This window comes from Kryptolebias marmoratus, linkage group LG8 (assembly GCF_001649575.2).
Source record: "Kryptolebias marmoratus isolate JLee-2015 linkage group LG8, ASM164957v2, whole genome shotgun sequence".
NCBI classification, from domain to species: Eukaryota; Metazoa; Chordata; class Actinopteri; order Cyprinodontiformes; family Rivulidae; genus Kryptolebias; species Kryptolebias marmoratus.
Window position 1 is genome coordinate 9,701,571 of NC_051437.1, and position 21,708 is coordinate 9,723,278.

General features: G+C 41.0%; 1 protein-coding gene across 10 annotated transcripts in view; it reads right to left on the minus strand.

The window, feature by feature from the left end:
• camta1a (calmodulin binding transcription activator 1a) overlaps positions 1-21,708 on the minus strand; it is a 304,500-nt gene that overhangs the window by 163,062 nt on the left and 119,730 nt on the right. For all 10 annotated transcript variants that reach the window (XM_017409572.3, XM_017409579.3, XM_017409577.3 and 7 more), the window contains one exon: positions 1,746-1,813. In XM_017409572.3, the coding sequence (XP_017265061.1) occupies positions 1,746-1,813 (68 nt within the window). The remainder of the gene's footprint in view (positions 1-1,745; positions 1,814-21,708) is intronic.

The window sequence follows — 21,708 nt, forward strand, 5'->3', positions numbered from 1 at the left end:
GTCTATTTACACATGGATGAGGATTGTACAAAATGTCAACATGGCTGGTCCAGCAAGCAAAAAAATAAATGTTTGAAATGGCTTATTTTAAATGTATGAACATAAGGGATGTAACAGTACATATATTTATACTGTACCGTCACAGGTACATATAAGTACACAATGATTACCATGGTCCCCCGCTCCCATCTAGAAGCGGGCACTTGTTTTATTTAACTGCATTTTACTATCGGCTAGAACAGAGAAGAAGCAGTGAAAGATACTATCTAAAGCACTCTACATCAAACAAAGCATTAATGGCTGGTTCAGAATAACATGCAGAAGCTTAAAAAGTTGCCCATTTGTTTTGAATCAGCTGTGTGTAAAAACTTCCTGATCATGATCCATGGCAGCATTGTAGACCAACAAGACATCTGACTGGCCCTTGCATTCATGTGATATCCCTGATATCAAATGTCATGTTCCCACACTAGAACTCACTTGCTGAGAAGCTTGGTGAGTGCTTCACAATTGGTTTTTGTATTTCAACATTGGGAGATGTTATTCAGCTCAGTGTGGGTTTTTTTTTATCAAGTGTAGGCCAAATTAAATGAAGGAAACACTCCTTTTTTATTTTTAGTAATATCTTTTAAACTCAAGACAGAGATACTTTTCTGGAGTTTAGCCAACTTTCTGTTTGAACCACATAGCCTGTGTGACTTTGTCCACAGTTCAAATTGGCTACGTAGACAACAGACTGTGACTTTTATTTTATAGTGAAGTTACCAGATGACAAATCCTGTCTTGCTATTCATGACCTGCTGCCTTAGATCCTCCCTTCTAGCAATGGTGGTTTGTTTTTCTGTCTTTGCTTCCGGGAGAGTAATTGTCTGTTTAAAACAAACAAACCTATCATATGGCTTTTTTTCCTGTTGTACTGAACCCTTGTAGCCACTCATACTGAGATATCTTCTAAACCGTGACTTCGGTGTAATGAACATGTAAACTTTACTATATGGAGAATTGTGTGAGCACACTATATTTGCAGTAAAATGATTGGCTGGTCAGACAGTGTGAGAGTAGTTGTGATATTCTAAAAAGGCCAAGAATGTGAATCCTGCTGCCGTCTAATTATAAGGACGTTAAATAAATAAACACAAACAAAGAACAATCTAATGCTGTCAAATGTCAGAATCACATGCATTATTAATTATGAACTTAGATATGCTTTATAATTACATCACACCCACTTTTGTCACAAACACACTGGCTGATATTAAGTTATGTGTGTTAAAATGAGCTAAAAAGCCAAGAAGGACTTTTTTCCATCTTCGAATGCATATATTACCAACATATCCCTCTGCTCTTTTCCAAATATCATAGTTACTCTTGGCATTTTGTTCCACATGTGGGTGTAACTTCTGACCTCAACTGCTGAGTGGTGAATGTGCAGACAGATACAAGAGCATTAACATACCATTCAAAGCAGATGTTGTGCTAATGCCTATTATGTTAATTGGGATGCTAAAAGGCGCTTATTAGTCGGTATTAATATTCTATGATGTATCTGCAAACTGTGAACTTTTCTAAACAGCCATCAGCAGCTTGTAAAATTAAACATCCCACCCTGAACTTGAGAGAGGTCGGTAAACTGTCTTAAAAAGATATGTAAAACGAAATATGGTAATTTTGAATGTAATAGTTATGAAGGCTATGAATCCTAAAAAATGTATGTTTAAAAGAGGGCAGGAGTGTAATTGTCTTACCTTGTTTTAGGGGATGTCGTTAGCCATTCTTCATGCTTTTCAAATGTTATCAAGTAAGCTGCAATCTCCTGCGAAAGAGAGAAGAGAGAGGAGAGAGGAAAGGAGAGAGGCTTAGATATGTCATCTTTAATCACTGTTCTCTTGTGTTTGTAATACATTTGTGTGCTGCTTCATTGATATTCAGACAGTCTAACCAGCAGAACAAACAGAAGAAAGATGGAAACAGGGCCGGTGCCGGGGAGTTCAGGCAGGTAAACGCACCCTAGTAGAAGTAAAATGAAAGACAGAAGTGGGATCCATCTGAGGTCAGATCATCTTCTGAGACCATCTTTGTTATGAAAGCTTTGATCAAGTTCTCCTCTGAGGACATCAAGGTGCTCTCAGAGAGATTGACATCTCTGTGTTTGAGAGCGAGGAGCTTTTAACATTTTAGGTCCGATCCTCCCCCAAATCCCTTTGATCTACCCTTGACACTTTTCTATGGATCAATCCACTCTTTAACCTTTGAATAATAATTACACACAAGTCTCAGTATTGACATGCATGTGTTCTGCTATACTTCAGAAAAGGCTGGAGATCTTTTGGAGTCAGTTGTGTACAAAGAGACGCTATAGACACTGAAATAATAATAATAAAATAAAACGTAAACTGCCACTGGAATAAATAAAAATACTTCAAACATGTTCATGTTTCTCAAGCTCACCCTGCCAACTGCATCTGACTGAGTGTAAGGGAGAACACGTTAGCCCATACCCCGCCATTTTCTCACCAAACTAATGGGCAGAAATAAAAGAACTTTGGATAATGGCTGACAACCCATTGATTACCAGTGACAGGCAGCAATTCACTCTTCACAAGAACATTTGTCAGACTCCTACAGCGAGCAGGACACAGGAACAGACTTGATGCCATCTTACACAACAACATTGTTTTCTTATTTTCTAAGAACGTCCATCTCTCCTGATGTACCTGTCCACACAATTCAATACTGTCCACAAATACTAAAGGGTAACAATATGTGGAAGTGCCAAAATCTGCATTTCCTCTAAAGGCCGCATGAGGCTCTAAGTACACATTCATACTGTGTTAACGTCCCAGATTTTACAACAGAACATGTATTTTTTATATGTGAATAAGTCACTTGATTAAACAGAAAAAGATTTTTTATTATAGGTGCAGTGGCTCTGAAAGACAAGTGACCATTATACAGTGGATATATTGTCTTTAAATTCTCATTCAGATCCTTCTGTGTCACTTATATCAACAACAACCAGATCTGTTAATAGCTAGTAAGGAAGTAAGTGATAGCTAATTCATAAATTTGATGCTTCAAAACACAACCAACTGAAGATGTGACAAAACTCCAAGTATGTTCAAATTGGAACAATGGAAAAATGTCTTGAGAATTTGTATTCCTTTTCTTTATAAATATGCACCAATACAAAAAGTCTCCCAATGGCTCATCAATGGCGTGTCACTGTTGTGACCTGGCATAGACACAGCTGACTGGCAAGAGCCGCCAGGGATGCTGCAAGGCGTCTCAGATTGAGGGGTTCCCAGGCTGGCAGGCGTCCCAAAGGAGAGAGGGGTGAGAGGGGTAATACTTGCTTCAGGTTCAGGCTGGGAGATTATGCTGGGTTGATTAACTTACTGTTCTCCTGACCTAACGACCAGAGGCATGAAAGCCACGACAAGATGGAGTTTTAAATTAAAAAAGACAGGAAGGGAGTGAAGTTTGACAAGAAGGGCTTTGAGCTGCTCCTCTGCTTCATAATTTCTAGTATATAACAGAAAATGAACAATAAGAAACCAAAAATAAAAAGGCAGCAATTACCAGAACTTTGTTGATTAAATGAGGGAAAAATGTAAAAACATATGATTTTAAGGTGTTAGTTGAGACAACCAATGTGGACTAATAGTAACATTACTTTCATCTGTATTTGTGACAAAATTACAAAGAAATGACTGACTTTATTAATCCTTGCTATTCTGTGTTCATTTTGGTAGAACTAAAGGGTAATAAGAAGCTCCTTCAGTGACCTTTGTGGCTCTTCGCACATAGCCCTTCCATCACAGCCGTCGCCTCAGTGGAGGGGGATGAAACAGGGGACCACATGGTCTCGTAGTTAGAAAAACTTCAAAAAAAAAAAAAAAGAAAGAAAGAAAAAAGAGTGCACCTCTACCTCTGGCTCTTCGCTCGCCCCTCCCTGTCGGAACAGATGCCAGGGATTATTCCAACCCCCCGACCAGCCATAAAGGTGCAATAATCTTATGGTGAGGAAACAAACAAAAACAGACGTGCAGCCATTAAACAGCTGCAAAGAGACAAAGTTTGCATGGGGCAGCTATATGTGAAGCTATAGTGCGCGTCTGGGTTGAGCAAACACACTTGAGAGTTGGTGTGCGAGGCAGGAAGGGAGAAATGCGTAAGCAGTGTGCTGAACACTGATGGTGCATCAAAGTCAAAGCAGCTGCCGTCAGTGAGCCCTGGACGCTATCTGCTGACCTCACTGCCTCTGGCCCACTCTCTATCACTGGGGAAATATTCAGAGGAGGCTCTCTGAACACACAACTACTACCTTCACTCTACCTTAAAGTCAGAATCCGGCTCATGCAAGGTTGCTTGTCCTTTACTTCTTTGTGAATCAGCCTTCTCACTGACACAACCCTAGGTTAAGATTTTATCTACAACAATTGAAACATGCTGTAATCATTAGTGTAGTATTCTGCCTAGCTCAAATTAAGGCAAACTCCCACAGAAATCTAGTCTAAATGAAATAAAATAAAAACCGCAAAAGCTGGCAGTGAAGCAGAGACTGAACAATACCTCCTCCAATTGACACGGTGGTTGCAAATAGGGGCGCCTTTCATTTTCTGAGGGAAACAACAACCCGAAGCTGTTTGTTCTAACTCAGCCATCTCATTTGTTTCTTTTGTCTCTGTAAAAGCTATGACACACTGTTAGCAGAGAGGGCCGCACTGGAACATGACGGAGCAGTTTCGGGGCTGATGGAGAGGCGAGAGTGTTTGCTTCAGTGTTACAATCAGTAGGTCTGATTACTGGTTACCTGTCTGTGCATGGCGCTTCATTAACATGCGTTCAGGGGCTGTCACTCCTGTACTCATCAGTGTGTTCCCCCTCTCTTTTCTCGTAGCCTCCACGCAGTTCACACCTACCTCGCTCAGTTCTCTCCCTCTCTTTCCCATAACCGCCGAGGTGAAAAGGAAAGCCACCATGAGAAAATTTCCATTTTGAGATGACTGGCTTTTACTGTCTCACTCTTCAAATGATATTTCCATTCTGAAGGTACAACATTTCCTCCAGAGAGAATCATCTTTTGAAAAGTCTACCTATTTGAAATCGGAGATGACACTAACATATTCATCCCATTTCATGTCTTTGCGTCAAGACAGGCTGGTGTGGGAGCAGGAGCAATAAACTTTTGGCAAAATACACACACCGCTTGACTCAACCCAAATTCTAATAGTATTATTAAGTATTATGATGACTTCAGCAGAAACTCTTCTTGGGCCTGATCAGATGAAATTCTCTAAAGCAGTTCACTTTCTCATTGCACAAAGCTTTTCAAACACAGCCCTGTTGTCTGATGGACATATTCCAGTGTAGATTTATACTGTCCCTGAATGACTGGGGGCTAGATTCCTTTTACCTCTCTGATTTTGCGTCTGCAAACTTTGATTTATGAGAGAAAAGAGATGTGTTGAGAGGAGCATTTTGGATGACAAGCCTGATCACTTAAAACAACTGTCACTATGCCATTAGGAGGAGAGATAGGTTTCTCTGGGCATTATCTCAGGAAAGATCAGACACCTGTCTCTAAACACCATCCATAATGTTTCTGCTCTCTGTCTGCAATTTGTGCATTTAAGCTGCCAAGAAATAAGAGGTGAGATACACTTCTGTGCACCCTTCAGGTTCAAATGCACCACTGTCTTAAAATTTAGCCACTTTACTAGACGTACTTGCCGTCATCACCCAACCAAATAAATAAACAAGCATAAAATAAATGTACATTTCAAGAATTACATCATATGTTTGCCCATTACAGTATTATTCCAGTTACAGTGGTGCTCCAGTGACACTAATGAAAATGCGCTTAATAAATAGCTGTATTAGAAAATCTAACTTTAGCAACAGTATTGATTTCAGTAAAAGCTTGAGCTAATGAAATGAATATGAGGGAGCAGGAAGATGTGAAAGAATAGATGGAGTGAAGTCTAGTTAGAGAGCAGAGCATAGCGCCTCCAGCCTGCCTTGTGGTGAAGTCTGGGGAATGCATCCTCAAAGCTTTGACCTTGCCCTGCACTTGAAAGCAGGAAGTGGATAAGAACGAGTGGGGGCTATAGGAGGGATACGGTGAGAAGAGCCCTCCCTGATGACCCTGGGTTTCACTGTGGAGTGCCAGGTCATCTGATATTTCCTCCAGGGCAGCCCAGGAAACCAACCTGACCAGGGGCAGGCATAAATGGACTGGTAGTGCATTTGGGGAGGGCAGAGGGGGTTCGCTGAAGCACCAGGCAATCACAAGATTACACCCACACACACACACATACACACAAAATCTAATGCAATTAGGCACAGATGGAGATGAGCACAGGAGAACGGGATAAAGGCGGAGAGTCGAGGAGTTAGTGAAAAAGGAGAAGATAATCAAAAAGGAAAGTCTAAGAACAAAAGTTTAAAGTTTTTTTTTCTCCATGACAATAAAAAATGGATTTAAAACAGTAGACGTGTGAAGGCATGGCGATTAAAAAAGTGTGCTTTGGTTCGATTCTGCAAGCAAAAGCACCTTAGCTGAATTCTTTTTTTGTTTATACTTCATGAATTTTTAATGCACAAGCAATAATGTATTACACACCATATCTATGCAATCTCATATGGTCATATTACTCTTTTAAGCAAGGGAAAGTGTTCAGGTGGAGTGAATCTGTTTTAGCCAGCTGTAACCTCCAGCTCCCCTTTTAGACTGTTTGGGCACGTCTTGTGAAAGGATCCACAGGACCTACTATCAAGACAAATGGTCAGTACAGAGGGAAAGTGAGAGAAACTAAGAGAGATGAGGCAGACGAGGAGGAGGGTGAGAGAGTTTGCAAAGTGAAAGTAAGCAACAATAGAGTATGCTGTTGACAGATGCACTTGGCATCTGCTGTAGAGGAATGAGGCTCTTCTATGAGTCCCTGTGCTGGGTTAAAAAGATGCCCTCTACAGCATACCGCTCATAAGAATCTGCATGGGGTCTCCCTCCTGACAGGGAGAAGTGGGAGTCAAACTGTGTCCACTCTGTTACTCCACTGTGAAATGCAACAAAGTTGTTCTGCCTCTGTCCTTTCCCAACAAACACAAATCACTTTGCATATTTGGCAACAGATGTTTTAGGGTGATTAAAAAAACACCAGCAACAGAAATACACAGAAGAAACAGGTCAGCATGCAACCCCTAAAAAAATGGCTTCTTTTCAACATATCTGTCACATGCACTCCTTCACCATATCGTATGTTTAAACCACATATGAAGCGGCAACATGTGCAGATTTCTATATCTGCGGTATAGAATAGGGAAAGAGGAAGACAAACCATTCAGCGGCTTACATTATACATAGTTCTGAGATCAATTTGGCATCGATTGTGGATAGGGATGCTTTCCAGTAGCTAGTCAATCCTTATCTTCCCATTTCTGCTTGGCATGCTGGTCATAGGCCTGTTTTGAAAAAGGAGGCATTCTTCTAGGGGGTGCGGGGAGGACTCCTGCTCTCACTCCTCAACGCCTCCCTGCCTCTACAATCAATGTTACCTACAGCAGCTGCTCTGCCACTTTTGTTTACTATATGACTTCTATATGCTGTATACGTTCCTACAAGAGCTTGCGATACGTGACAACAATAGTGGAGAAGCAGCTTTATTTCAAAAGGGTGATGAACGTGAATGTCAGTCTGACACTCTTGATGTGGGCCTTTCCTTTAATTTGTCAGAAAAGGGAAGAACATGTTTTACGCAAATAGCATTGTGTAGGGATTGTAATGGTAGCCTATTCATATACAAAAATTTGTCATAGCCAAGAACGGTAGACACAGCAGTACTAACACAGCAGAGTAAACGTTAATAAAAGAAATAAACTAAAGTTACTTACTACCTACAAGAGGATAGTGAGCCTTAAGAACACAGTGGATAATACAGTATATTATAAACTTCTTTCTAGGTTTTGTTTACCACTGCTCTTACAGGCCAGTTAAAAGTCGAGCATCTGCTTTAATGATTTATGAGATAAATTTGCAAAATTGTTTATAAAATTTATATTCAGAAAAATTTTTCTATTGTACACTACTATAATACTGTGCTCCTGATAAAGGGCGCATTAGATTTTTAAATTTGTTTTGGTACTGTGCCGGTTGTCTTTGATGTTTATTGAGAAGATGTAACTATTTGACCTCAAAGGACTACATCTCACATCAGCAGCAAGTCAAGATATGTGTGGGTGTGTGGGTGTGTGTGTGGGTGTGTGTGTGAGTGTGGGTGGGTGGGGGGACACAGACGATCCCTCCGAGTGGAAAAGCACAGGATAAACTTTGAAAACTCACAAGTGTGTGTAGGAATGGATCTACAGAACCGAACATAAAGTTGACTAAGATGAAATACATCCATCTTTGTCAGCCATACTAAGGGTACATTGTGAGCCAGCGTGTGTTGCTATGGATGCATGCAGCAGCTGATGTACAGCCCATATGGACCCCCTACCTCTACCCTTGAGAGACCTATGTATAATGATTTTATTATACCTCTTTTTTTCTTCCATCGCTCCTCTTTCCTGAGGGCTCTAACTTCTAGTGTGTCTCTGAGGTTGGCAGAAATATGAAGCATTGCAGGGCAAAATGAGTGGGGCGTTACACTACGGGGCACGGCAGGAAGTGGCTAGATTCACTTCCTGACTGCCCACGGCTGCCTGACCTCTGGCGTCTGCGCTGCAAGTCCTCCTCATCAGCTATGCAAGCAAAATGTGTCCTCCCCTCCCCCACTGACAGCCCAACCAAGGAGAACGGAGAGTGGCAAAGTCCCCATGATGCTGACCTCACTGCAGCCCCGCTGCCAAGACTCTAGGCTGTTTTCCCAAATCCATAACTTGACTTTTCTTCTTTCTACTCTCTGTCCACTGAAGAAGGAAAATAATGTAGGAGAAGTCTTAAAAATTACATAGTGTGTGTGATCTCTCTTTGTCTCCTCTCTTCTCAATTCTTTACTATGTCTTTTTGTTTGACAGATGTTCTTATTTTGGTAGACAGCAAATATTGGAAGTGCCATGTTTGATTGTACAGCCAACAACCGGCAGATCTGTTTGATTTCTAATACAATTTCGCAACTTGAAAGGACCGGGACATAAATGTTGCATTTGGTGCTTTCCTATGCTTTCTGTGAGAACAATATTGCAGTTAAAATCCACTGAGAGGCATTAGATGTCACTTAAATATCATTGAAGTATGATTTCTTTCCGAGGAGAGATACTGGAAGAATTGAAGCACTATATGCTAAAATATCACAGAAAAGTCAAGAAGCGGTGATGTTATGCATGAATAAAGTGACAGTGGAATCTAGAAGGTCACCACTTCACTTATCAATCACTTGATGTCAGCTTTCATTTTAGGGCCCCTGCAGGACCAATCCAAAAGACAGAAAAAAGGGAAAAGTGGAGAGATTTGCATGTATTCCTCAAAAGGCACAAATGAGCTGAATTCTGTCCCATGTGATTTTGAGAGGCTATTTATTTCAAGCTCCGACATCAATTAATATTGGCATTATCCTTTGAAATTCCACCGATCACTGCAGCCAAATGACCAGGGCACCTGTGAATGAAACCAATTTTGACTTTCAATCCAAAAACCCTCCCTGATAAAACCACCTACAGGTCAGTCTTCTGAGATATAACTATCCTTCTTTGTGTGGTCATCTTCCTATTAGCCTTTGGGACAATACTGTGAGTTTATAATGTGCCAAAAATATATTTGGTCATGACAAATGTTCGATTCAGCCTGTTCTCACATTGCAGCTTTATGATGAAAAAGCAATAAAAAAAATACACTGAATTATGTCACAGATTGTGACACACAAAGAAAAATATTCTCTTAAAGACAGGAAGTGATGAGGCGGTGAAAGAAAAAGAGATGGAGGAAAAAGCAATAAAATAGACTCCAGGGGCATAATATGTGTAAAAGGGCAAAATGTTACATCTGTAATCGACTACATTATATTTGTGAAGAGAAACATGAAAGAGAGAAATGAAATATTGAGCTCAGCTGTCTTGTCCATCCACAGAGAGTGACACACTTTGCTCTTGTGAGGGGAGAAGGGGCATGAATACAAGACTAGCCTGAAATTTCACCGGAGAGATGACCAAATCCTCTGCTCAGGCCAATTAGCCGATAGAAACTCTTTTATTTCCCCAACAACTTGTCAGCATGAAAGGATCACCCTTTGTCTGTCAGATTTGTGCCTTTATCCTTTGCTACTATTTCATACACACAGTCCAGAAGGAAAACACACACACACACACACACACACTCACACACAGCTTTTTAATTCCAACATGAACAAGTTACATTCCTTCAGCTCCCTTTTCTGTTCCTGTCATCCCTCCATTTGCCTGACAGCACACACATGTCCTGGCAGAATGATGCACACACTCATGTATGAACATAGCTGTAAATGCATCTGCACTTACAGCAGAGTATCAGTCAAATCCTCTCATGAACTGCCCTCATTTTATCTACTCTCAGCTCCTGACTGATGTGATTGTTAGTTCTGGAGGACGACTTTCTTTAATTGAAGTGAGCATGAGTGCACGTGTGTGTGTGTGTGTGTGTGTGTGTGTGTGTGCGTGTGTGTGCATGGAGCTATCTGTCCAAAGCATCGCCTAGCCATGGCTGTATTGTTTGGCCTATCAGACAAGCTGTCAAGCATTCTGCCTCTCTCTCTCGGCTCTCTGCCGCTTTGTGTTCATGTTACAATAACGGGAATGTGGGACTGTGAAGGTCACGGATGCCTGAAGCCAAACCAGCCTGCAAGAGTTCTCGTTTTGTCTCCTAACAGTAGACATCTATGTAACACTAACAATTCACATGGGATGTAGTCAATGACCACTCAATGTAAGTAACAATCATGTTCAAGGACCATTTTCATAAACAAACTGGGTCTAAAAATGCTGAAAAGCATCTGTATAGTGCAGGTCTATAGATATTACTTGCCCTTTATTTCATGAACAAACTTTTTTGCCTAAACCTGCATACTGCCATTTTCCCTGTATGTATTATCACTCTCACATATCTTGTGAGAGTGCAGCCCATTGAGAAAGGCTCCTCTTTGTGAAGGCTGCTCTCCGCAGACGGTCAGGAATCGATCAGTCAGACACTCCGATGTCCTGCTCCCTTTGTGAGGCCAATCTGGCTCTCAGCAACTTCTCTCTCTGTTTATCTCCCTCACGTCCCTCGCTGGCTGCATGCTCTTAATTAAACATGCCGCATGGCTATTAATTGTCAACCAGATTCAATTTGTTCCCCGGGCACGCTATGAATGGGCCTCTCTTCCCAGAACAAAGGTGTCCGAAAAGCCGTGTCAGAGTTGAACAAAGAGCCCGCAGCTTCACTTTCTATCTCAAACAACCTGAGGTGGTACGGCCCACAGGCTGCCACTGAATGAGAAGCTATTCAAGCAGGTTTCCAAGGAAAAGGCCTATAGAGAAAACTGTTGTGAGCATTACCACACAATCACCTTTTTTCTGTTAGGCCTAGCAAAATTCAATCGTAGACAACTGGACTTCTGTTTGAAACTGAAGGGTCTAAAGTTCCAAGCTTATAAACTGTGTTACTATTCCTTTTTATGAGTTGTAGAACTCACATGCTAATCACTACCTCCCTGCTAATCACTACCTCCCATCTCTCTTGAGTGTTGTTAAGATCTTTCTAAGGCACCGTCCACATAGGAACAGTGTTTTGTTAATATGCAACAGTTTTCATCATTTCAGTCCACATGGAAACACTGTTTTAGGAGATCGGAAAGAGTATTTTTTGAAAAAGGTATTGAAAGTATTGAGACTTCACTGTATTCGTTTTTGTGGAGCCAGCCAAGATGCAACCTTTTAAAACCAATGACATCGTAGCCCAACCTCTAACCTAACCTACAATCCCAAATGCATCAGACACAACAACAACAGTTTTGGCAGATTACATGGTTGTGTTTGTTTTGCAGATAATACAGCACCTAGTTGCTGAATTACAGAAAAACCTTTGTATACTGTATTACTTCAATTAGCAGACAAGGCTGATGAACAATAACATAGATCACATACTGGATCTCCAACAAAGAAGAACTAAAAAGGAAAGGGGAAGACAACTTTGGGTTTTATGTTTACAGCTTTCACTCAGTGTCTTTACCTTGTTTCCTGTTTTAGTGTATCTTCGTAGCAGTGTTTCAGTGCCCCATACCACCTGGCAAAGGTACTATAGCGTTTTGGGTTATTTTCAATTTTTCCATGTGGATGAATACATTTTTAGAAATGGTGTCTGTTTACAGGGATATTTTTGGAAAAGACAAAACAACAAGATTATTTTGGAAAACCTGCGTTTCTGTGTGAAAGAGGACCAAGTTTGGTCCACATATATAAAGGTGTAAACGAGTATTGAAATTGTCTGGAAATTAGATTCAAAGCAGCAGTGCAGAAAAGGTGAAACCTGAGTCCTCTGTTTAATGTTTGTGTTTCATGTTTGACATAAATGGCTCTTTTAAACTCCACTTTCTTCAGTCCAAAATATGAACATTACTGTTTAAGAAAAAGTTCCTTATCCTTCAGATGCAGTTAGATTGTTGGGTCTTTACCTAAAGTGCTGGCTTTGTTTTATTGTGCTGCTGTTGCTTAGTTTTCCCTATATAAAGGTAAGAATTTAGCTGCAATAACTTTTTAAACAGTCATGATTCATTTACGTACATAAATACAAATAAATAATAATAATAAATCTGCCTTGTTTCTTTGTAAAATTGCCTTTTTCTTTTTATGTGAAATCTTCAGACAAATTGTGAAAACAAATACATAAATAACCCAAAGGTTGCTGAGATGAATCTGGGAGTAAGCAGCTGCCAAGGCATAATATAATTCATGGCCATGCATCAATGTTACTGAAGACTGCTCCAGCACCCAGCCAGAACCCACAGAGCCAAGTGCCAACACATCCATCCCCTTGCAATTCCCTCAGCTGTCCCACCTTCTGAGTCACCCCAGCCATCACCCCAATCAGTGCCCTCTTCCCAAAAACCAAATGCTCTGAGCTCAAGTTGGTGCCAAAAAGGCCTGGCTGGGGTTATTGTGTCACTGCCTGAAACCTCTTTACAGCACAAGCATAATCTAGCCCCCTCTGTGCCTCCTAAATCACACATCAAGCAAAATCCAAATCAAGAGCTGCTCATATATATACTCAGAGACCTATATTGTGTAGCGAGGCTTGTTCAAACACGATGTTGTGGAATTTTTAATGAGTTAGACGAAGGTTGTGTAGCATACAGAGAGAGGAGATCTTTTCCCCAGTGAGCTTCTAAGCTTGCCTCTTCAGCAATCCCAATATTTTGCTGCTGGTGAACTCACTGAGCAGTTGAGGAATTACTTATTTAAAAGATAAGGTTTCCTCTGTTGTCAGCAAAAAAACGCCTCTTGTCCATAACAGGAGAAAACCAATGCAGTGTGAAATCAAAGGTCACTCGGAGACAAATAGCACTAACAGGCAAGAGCAGGGGTGACAAACGCTCCCTCTATGCGCTCGCCAAATTAATTAAGAGTGGAGATTTAACATAGCACCTCCCCTCAAAGGAGAACGAGCAGCCGTGTTATTGTTAAAGCAAGACTTCTAAACGAACAAATGCAGTTCTCTTTTCTCTGTAGTAATCAAAACATGTTTATCCATGACTCCTAAATGACTGTTTCATAGAATGTTTTATGTGTCAGCTTCGAGAACTCATTGATCACAGCCTATGCACTGAGATACCTCAGTTGAGCTTGCTTCAGCTGCCTTCAGCCCACGATCCTTGGGGCAAAGCATTAAATGTCTTACCCTAGGCTGCCTGCTAATCCGCAGCATTCGCAGGTGTCTCTGTCTGGCCATGAACACAAGATAAGCACAAGCCTGAAGGAGACAGCGGCGACCAATAGACACAAAGTACATATACGAGTGTGTCTTCTTGCACCAGTTCACAGTCAGTCACCCAGTTGAGTAGATGGGCTGAAAACAGCAGGTCTGAGACCAGGGCTGGATAATGATGCCTCATCTGGGAACAGCTAGCGAGAAACATCTGCATCCCCTTATCTCTGCAATAGCTGCACAATCAAAACGACAAGCCGATCATTTACTGGATTACTCCTCAGTAAGCTGCTGTCTAATGTTCACTCACAGATCAGTGTAGTGGAAATGTTTACACACGGCGAACTGGGACAAGAAAGTTGTCTCATTGTCTTAGATAAGCATGAGAAGGCAGCATGCTGAGCCTCCGGCATAGTTTACAATGCTCTCACCTTGCATTGATCCCAGTTGCATTGTTCAGTCAACCAGTTGCGGTTTAAAAAATTTAACAAGCTTGAGTTTAATTAGTCCAAAAGGGTGATTTTGCGAAGTTTTAATGTTGAACAGTATCAATGCACTCAGTGCATTCAACCAGGATTAAAGTAGGAGCACAATACACTTAAAATACAGTCAAGAGCCTGAGCCAGGAAGATGAATTTAATTTCAATAAATGTTGAATGCTCTCAGTTTGGGCCAATTAATTTTACAAGAAGTAGTTGACTCCAGATAGAAAGCCTGTGAGAAATAAAAGTTTGGCTAATTAGATTTAGTATCAAGGGCAGTCACTCCACACTACATAATATCCTACCAATGTATTGCATTTACAAACGCTTCATTTATAACGCATTAACAATGAGGGCTCCTCGTCCTTGATGTTGGTGAAATATGGAAAGGGGAGCTCATAGCACCAAGTTACATTATACGAATCATGTGGAAGGGCATGCTCAGCTGTATCTTTTGGCCTTTTAATGGTCATTTAATGTTCATCAAGTGTGCGCGTGTGTGTGAATGCTTGCAGGTTTCTAGGTGTGCTTTATGAGTTCTCTCCCCCCAGTGGGGGGCAGCACCACTCTGGCCTCGCTGCCTCCATCCACTCATCCATCCCACATCTTGTCTAATTAAACATCGTTAACATTCATCCCAAGGTCTTATGCAGATGAGCACAGAGGGAATGTGGTGCACTGCGCATTAAGAAAACAACTTGGGGGTGGCAGAGAGGTGAGCGCAGGGATGAGATGGGGTTGTAACCGAATTGAGACGTGCCTGGATATCTCCGATTTGACCTCATTTATCAATTAATTACCACCATTATTAGGAGGTGATGTGGAACCAAAGCTGAAATCACTGCACCGTGGTATCTCCAACACCAATTTGTTGACTGTGTGTGTGAGAGAGCATGTGCATGAAAAACAGGATCCCATTAAGCACTGATTCAGGTATGTTTGAGTGTGGCTATGTTTATGTGTACCTGCACTATGACCAGAAAGGCAGACGTGTAGACAAAGTGACAGGCATCAAGCCAAGCTCTGCCATTGGTGTCTCCTCAACAGAGCTGTGATCACAGCTCAGTCCTGTCATGTGGCTGTCACTCTATCACTCAGAGTGAAACACACACCTTACCATCGCACCACACCACGCTGCAGCCGTGCTAATGCCTACCACGGTCCCATCTTAAAAGACTCCCTTTGTTCCTTAGTACTATCGCTTGTAGGGTACTTGATCTGAAATCTGAAATGCACGCTGTTACAGTAACTTCTCTCGCACAGTTAGTGCCACATGATGGCACCATGGTCATCAGTCAGGTAGACTTTTGTAAAATAAGTGCAAAATAAGAAAACAATAGGAAAACCATTATCAGTGGAGTCTTTTAGAGACATCATCAGAATAACTGGGAATAATATAAATTTTAAGTCCATTAAAAAACACTTTGCACATCATTTTCTCACAAATTGTAAAAATACCAGCAAAATTTCTAGCTGTTTAACTGAAACACAGCTCTAAACAGAGGAAAGGTAGGCGTATTTGTCTGAAAAAGAGATACAAACAGAGGTTTTGAGAACTAATGAACTTAAAGTACAGTATTTTATGCACACAGACTAAAATGGGTTTAAGAGGATACAGCTGAGGAGTACCAGCCAAGACACCGGGAATGGTATGACAGCATGGCTGTGAGTAGTGCTTGGGCTCTTGTTTTTAAGGCCAAGTTGACAGTTAGCCACGCATGGTAAGACAGCCCAGCACCTCCTAAGATCCTGTTTGCAACTGTCTTTGCAACAAGAACCCAAGGGAGGAGCCTGCACAAACTCATTCACCTTCACCGTTGGCTCCGGATACATCTTTGTGCACAGCTTGCATCCTACATGCACTCTAGCACACATGTATTAATACATGCACACCTAAAAAAGACACTTGCACAAACACACAGACTTGTCATACAGTAGGCACTGTACACACAAAACACAGGCTCAGCACACTTCAAGAAGGCATTTGCAAAAATGAACAGTTTTCCTCATAGGGCCATTGTCAAATAGGCTGCTTGAAAAAGCACAAAAAGCCCTTTACCCCACATATCTGATGCAGGATGGCCAAAGTCTTTTTAAAATCTTTTTCCTATCAATGACCATTTAAATCAACTACAAGAATCAACAGCTTTCATTTGGTGTGTATTACAAAGTGAAGTTCTCATCAGTCTAACAGAAATGTAAGCAAATTGTACAATTTATTATTGACATGGACAAAACTAAAAGCAGGGGGCGCTGTGTAGACAGCCAAGCACCGGTAGAGAGGGCGAGCAGGCGGGCTCAGGAAACGATGATGAAGTGCAGCATTAGTGCGGTGATTAACTCCTTTCCTTGCTCTTCCTCCTCTCGTTCAGTCCCATTTCCTCCCACTGTGAGACGGGAGGGGAGCCTCTGATCAGTGTGTGTGAGATTCCCTTGACACACCGTCCATCTGTGAGTATGAGCTGGCAAGCCAGCAGGCCTTCTTCACCAGCATTCTGCTGAAATCCCATCTCAATGCCTCTCCACTGCAAAACCATTCCTCTCAGGCTCTCCAAACAGCACTGAAACCTTCTCACACAGTGCTGATATGCTAAAAGGAACAAGTGAGTACACACAACAATATATGATGTTTGTGCCCTGCAAATCCAATAAAATAAATTTTACATGGGACTGACTTCAACATGGCCATCTCTGAATCATATCTGTCAACATTTTTGTGTCCTTCTGGGGTTTACAATGTACAGCTTGTAAAAGGCTCAAATGGGGGGTAAGTTATGCAATATAACACAAGGTAGGGTCTACTTAAAGACAGAACATTAAAACTTCCTGAAAAACGTCATGATTATTTACAGCAAAGCAACAGTAATCTTGACAGAAATACAGTAGGCCACCAAACTCATCGTCAAACATTGCTTTTAAGTCTCTCTTTCACTTTTATTTGAAACCAAAATGTATACATTTAGACTATATACATGGTATAACTGCCATCTTGTCGCATTAACAGAATATACAAAGGAAGAAAACGTATATATCCATACAAATCTTTGAGATTAAGTTTTAAAATATTTTTGAGATAGATAATACAAAAATGTAATACTGTAAAAATGTAATAAGAATAAGAACTTTATAATCCAATAAAATGCAGAAGCAGATACAAATTCAAGTAACCATATAGAAAGCAAAAAAATATGATAAAAAAATAACTTAACGAATACAACTAGAAATCTGGTTGCTGCTTTCAGGGAAGAACAAATTCTAACCTTTTTATTTTATCGCAAGCCTTTGTTTTTACATCAACACACAAAATCCAGATACTCTATTTTAAAGACTATCTAATTTAAATGTTTTCTGAAAGGAGGCCAAAACAAGCGGTCCCTTATTTAAAAGAGATTTGTTGCAGATTTTAAAAACCACTTGTCAAAAACATCTAATACTGAACTAAAATCACTTGGAGAAGACTAACCTTCATAAAGACCAATGACCAAAATATGCCTGTTTGAGTTATGTAAATTTGAACAGAACTTCACATATTTGTCTTTTGCCCTTTGCCCTAGCTCTTAACTCATCTTTATAAAAGTCAATCTGCTTTAACCAGAAGACAAAATCTCAAACACTTAGCACTGAAAACACAAACAAGTCAAGAAAGACCAATGATTTGACAAGAGGACACTGATGATGAATAAGGCTACAACTGTGTTTGAGTCTGAAACCCAGCCTCTAAGAAACACACTAAGGAACGTGTAACTGTATTTTAAACAATGTTATACAAGCAGGTATTCCTCACTTGTTTTAAAAATACACACACTTTAATAAGAATAGAAAGGGAGAGACCAGTTCAGCGACAGGAACCCTTTCCAAGTGGTGAGCAGAGAGCCAGGTGGTTGTGGTAAATGACCTGTACTCAGTGGTGCAGTTACAGTTTTAGCTCTCCACTACAGATTTTATTCACATATTCCTCCACTCATATTAGATTGCACCAACATCCGCCAAGCAGGGAAGTCCTATTTTTCTCCCAGGTGTACTAAAAACCCAGCAGAAATCTGGCATTAGAGTGTGAATCAGAGACGATGACTCCTACAGATAATAATAACTGCAGTGACACGCTTACACCTGCTTTACTCTTAATTCTGCAGTAAACTACGAGGTGCATTATCTTCTGTGTATAAAAATAATGCTTGTAATACCAGAAGTTAATGCAGTTTGCGGCAGATTTATTCCTCCTGCGTGCTTAAAATAATTTCATATAGATTTCAGCCCATTCAATAGGTAATGGGAGTGTTGTTGAACAGAGGTCAAAATATCATTCAAGCATGGCCGTCTGGAAAGCACTCAGAGGCTCCTTAGAGATCCCACTCTTACGCAGACGGAAAATGATGCCCCGTGAACTGCACACGGCGGATGCATTTTTATAATAGTTCAATAACATTTTGGCACAATTTACGGCTGGAATAATCTGCCTCTTTGTAATTCCAACAGACATCAAAACTTTGCATCGTTTGAAGATTGCTGCCTCTGTTCTCTGCTGAAAGAGATAAAACTCATGAAAGAGAAGCACTCGCACATACTGGCAATCAATGTTAATCACAACCGCATTTACAATGTTTGTGAGATTTTGTAGACTTTCACCTGTTATAACCATCATTAAGTGCCCTTCAGTAAAGGTGATTTTTACGCTGAGTGGTGCATCTCCTCTCGTCTCTATTTCTCCCCTGAGCCCTTATAAATTCTCAACAATTACATGCCAGGGCCTTTTTTTTCCAAGACTAGAAATTACCTCTTTCTCCTCTCCTTTCTCTCATCCTGGCATCGCTCATCTATTATTCAGTTTTTAATTTGGCTATTTGAGGTTTGTTCCCTCGTTTGGCGACAAGTAAGCCTCTGCTAAACAGGCACCTTATCCATTACACTAAATCTACCACAGAGCAGACAGCATTCTGGAATTGACCATTAGTGGGGTTATTGATATAACCACCATTCCCTCTCGTCATTATCCCTCTAATTTATCCGTAATTGTATAGCAGCTTTTTGGAGTTATTCTCACCTTGGATGCAAAGAGAAAAGTAGCCTCACTTTGTGAAATGTGTTTGGGTGATTTACACGAAAATCCTATCCATATTCATCAGATGTTAGAGGCAAATCCAGGTCTCCGTTGTGACCATTTTGCTCAAAAGCTTTTGAATATATGACAAAAGTTTTCAAATTGCAGTCGGCTTTTAGTCAGGGTACCACTGCACTTCAGGCCATCGTAGAGAAATAAACCTCTCTGACTCATCTTCAGACTCCTGTAATCATATGCAATTGTGGTAAAGTGAAAAAAAAAAGACATGGCTCTTTACTGGGATCTATGGCTCATTGTATCTTATGTGTCACGCGAGCCAAGGATCAATAGCACTCAATAGTCTATTAATAGGCAAGTCTTGGCTCTGTTCAGACTACAGCACCAGTCTGTCCACTAGACCACGCCGTGAAAAGAAGAGTGTGCAATAGAAACCAATCCTCGCTCCTCTGTTCACAGCAAAAGCCTCTTAATCATCTCAGTTTCCCATTGACTTACCGCTTCTCTCCCTCTCACTGAAGGCCCATCTTGGAGGAATAGTTAACCCACCCCCACCTCTCATCCCCTCCTCGCCACAGAGGAGATGACTCTGTCTGTTGAGGAGTTTGAAAGAGGGGTCAATGAGGTTTTCTTCGGTCACACAGCAACATAATTCAACCTGAGACTCTTTGCTTAAAATATGCACCACATTAGTAGGGGATCTGAATGATCAACAGAAATAATAAATTAAACTGTTGTTTAAGGCAACACTACCCCTACTTCCACACACACACACACACACACATCCTCATTCAACTCTGATGATAATAAGCTGCCTTTTAACTTACTGCTTATAGGCACTTTGACAAGTACAAGAACATCTTCACTCTAAGTGTAAGTGATCCGCCTAATAGACCATAGAAGTTATGTGACAGAGACACCAAAATCGCACTCCAGTCGCTCACTCATGCAGGCAATCAAAAGACACCTGAGCAATATAAAACAAATATTGATATTGATCCGCAGGCTTTAATTTCCTCCCACCTCTGATAATGTCGAAAACCAAAATAAAGCTTCAGGACTTCTGCTGTTTACCATCTCACACAGATTACAGCATCAATTCAGGTCGAAGAAGATTTATTGATGAATTCATTTGTGTTTGTTTATGCTTGCTATTTTTTTTATTTGAGTGCCTTCATTAAAAGATGCACTTCTTCCTAAAAAAGAGTTTGTTATTTAACCACATGGGCATGATTTAAATATACTGTCCAGTTTGCCCTTCACCCCACCCCTTGTTTTATATCTTCATGCACTGTTTTATTGTAAAAGCATGAACGAAGATAAATGAAAGCAGTCATTCAGCGGGACGATCTGATACATGTATTTTATTTTCTCAACATTTTGCCCCTGGCTTATCCACCACCGTGGTCTCAGCCAGTATGAGAAGTAGCAAGAAAGAGGAGGTGGTCAGCATCACATGATCTCCCCTTGGTAGCTGTGCACACCCCCCCCCCCCTTTTGGGAGATGGGGGCTGTCACATTCGTCTTTGTCACTGCGCGGCATGCCACCCATTCATCAGGCCTGCCAGCAATGGCATCCCTTTCCTCTGTGTGCCCGGAGACTGGGCACGTCTGGGCCTGACTGCATCCCAGATACACACAGAGAGCGAAACACAGACACTCTGATGGATTCATTTATTAGGCCTTTCATTACCCAGAGGGCCAATGGTGAATCGCAATGCACTGAGTGCCGCAGCTTTGCTAAGCTATGCTGCTGCCCTCTAGGCCTTCTGCTATCACGGACAGGCTTTCAGAGGGCAGAATAATTTTCACTGCAGTGAGTCATTAGACATCTGAGGTCATTTTGATTACTGACAAATAAGTAATTCCACATTTGAAAGTTAAATCATGTGTGGTACCACACATCGGCAATAAAATAAACCTTAAAATTTATGGTAATCCTTTTCTAGAGCATGATTGTACTCCATCTTTGGCAGATGAACATTCTTTTGTTTTACTCTGTGACCCAGTAAGCCCAATTCCCATGTCTCTTTGAACCTTGTCTTAAAAAGCCAGCTCTGATTCGGCTCCTTTTGTGCGTGACGCCCTGCAGATTCCAAAGCAATCGGGGAGAAACCAACCACCAAGTAGAATGTGTGAGGATAAAGTTCAATACTGCCTGCAAAACTTAGTATTATTGATTGCCCTGGATGGTAAATTCAATATAGTCTAAAGAAGTTAGAATTGTGGATCTACAAGCCAAGCAATTCAATAGTGTTCATCTCATGCAATGGTGAGGATCTGGGCACTGTCTGATT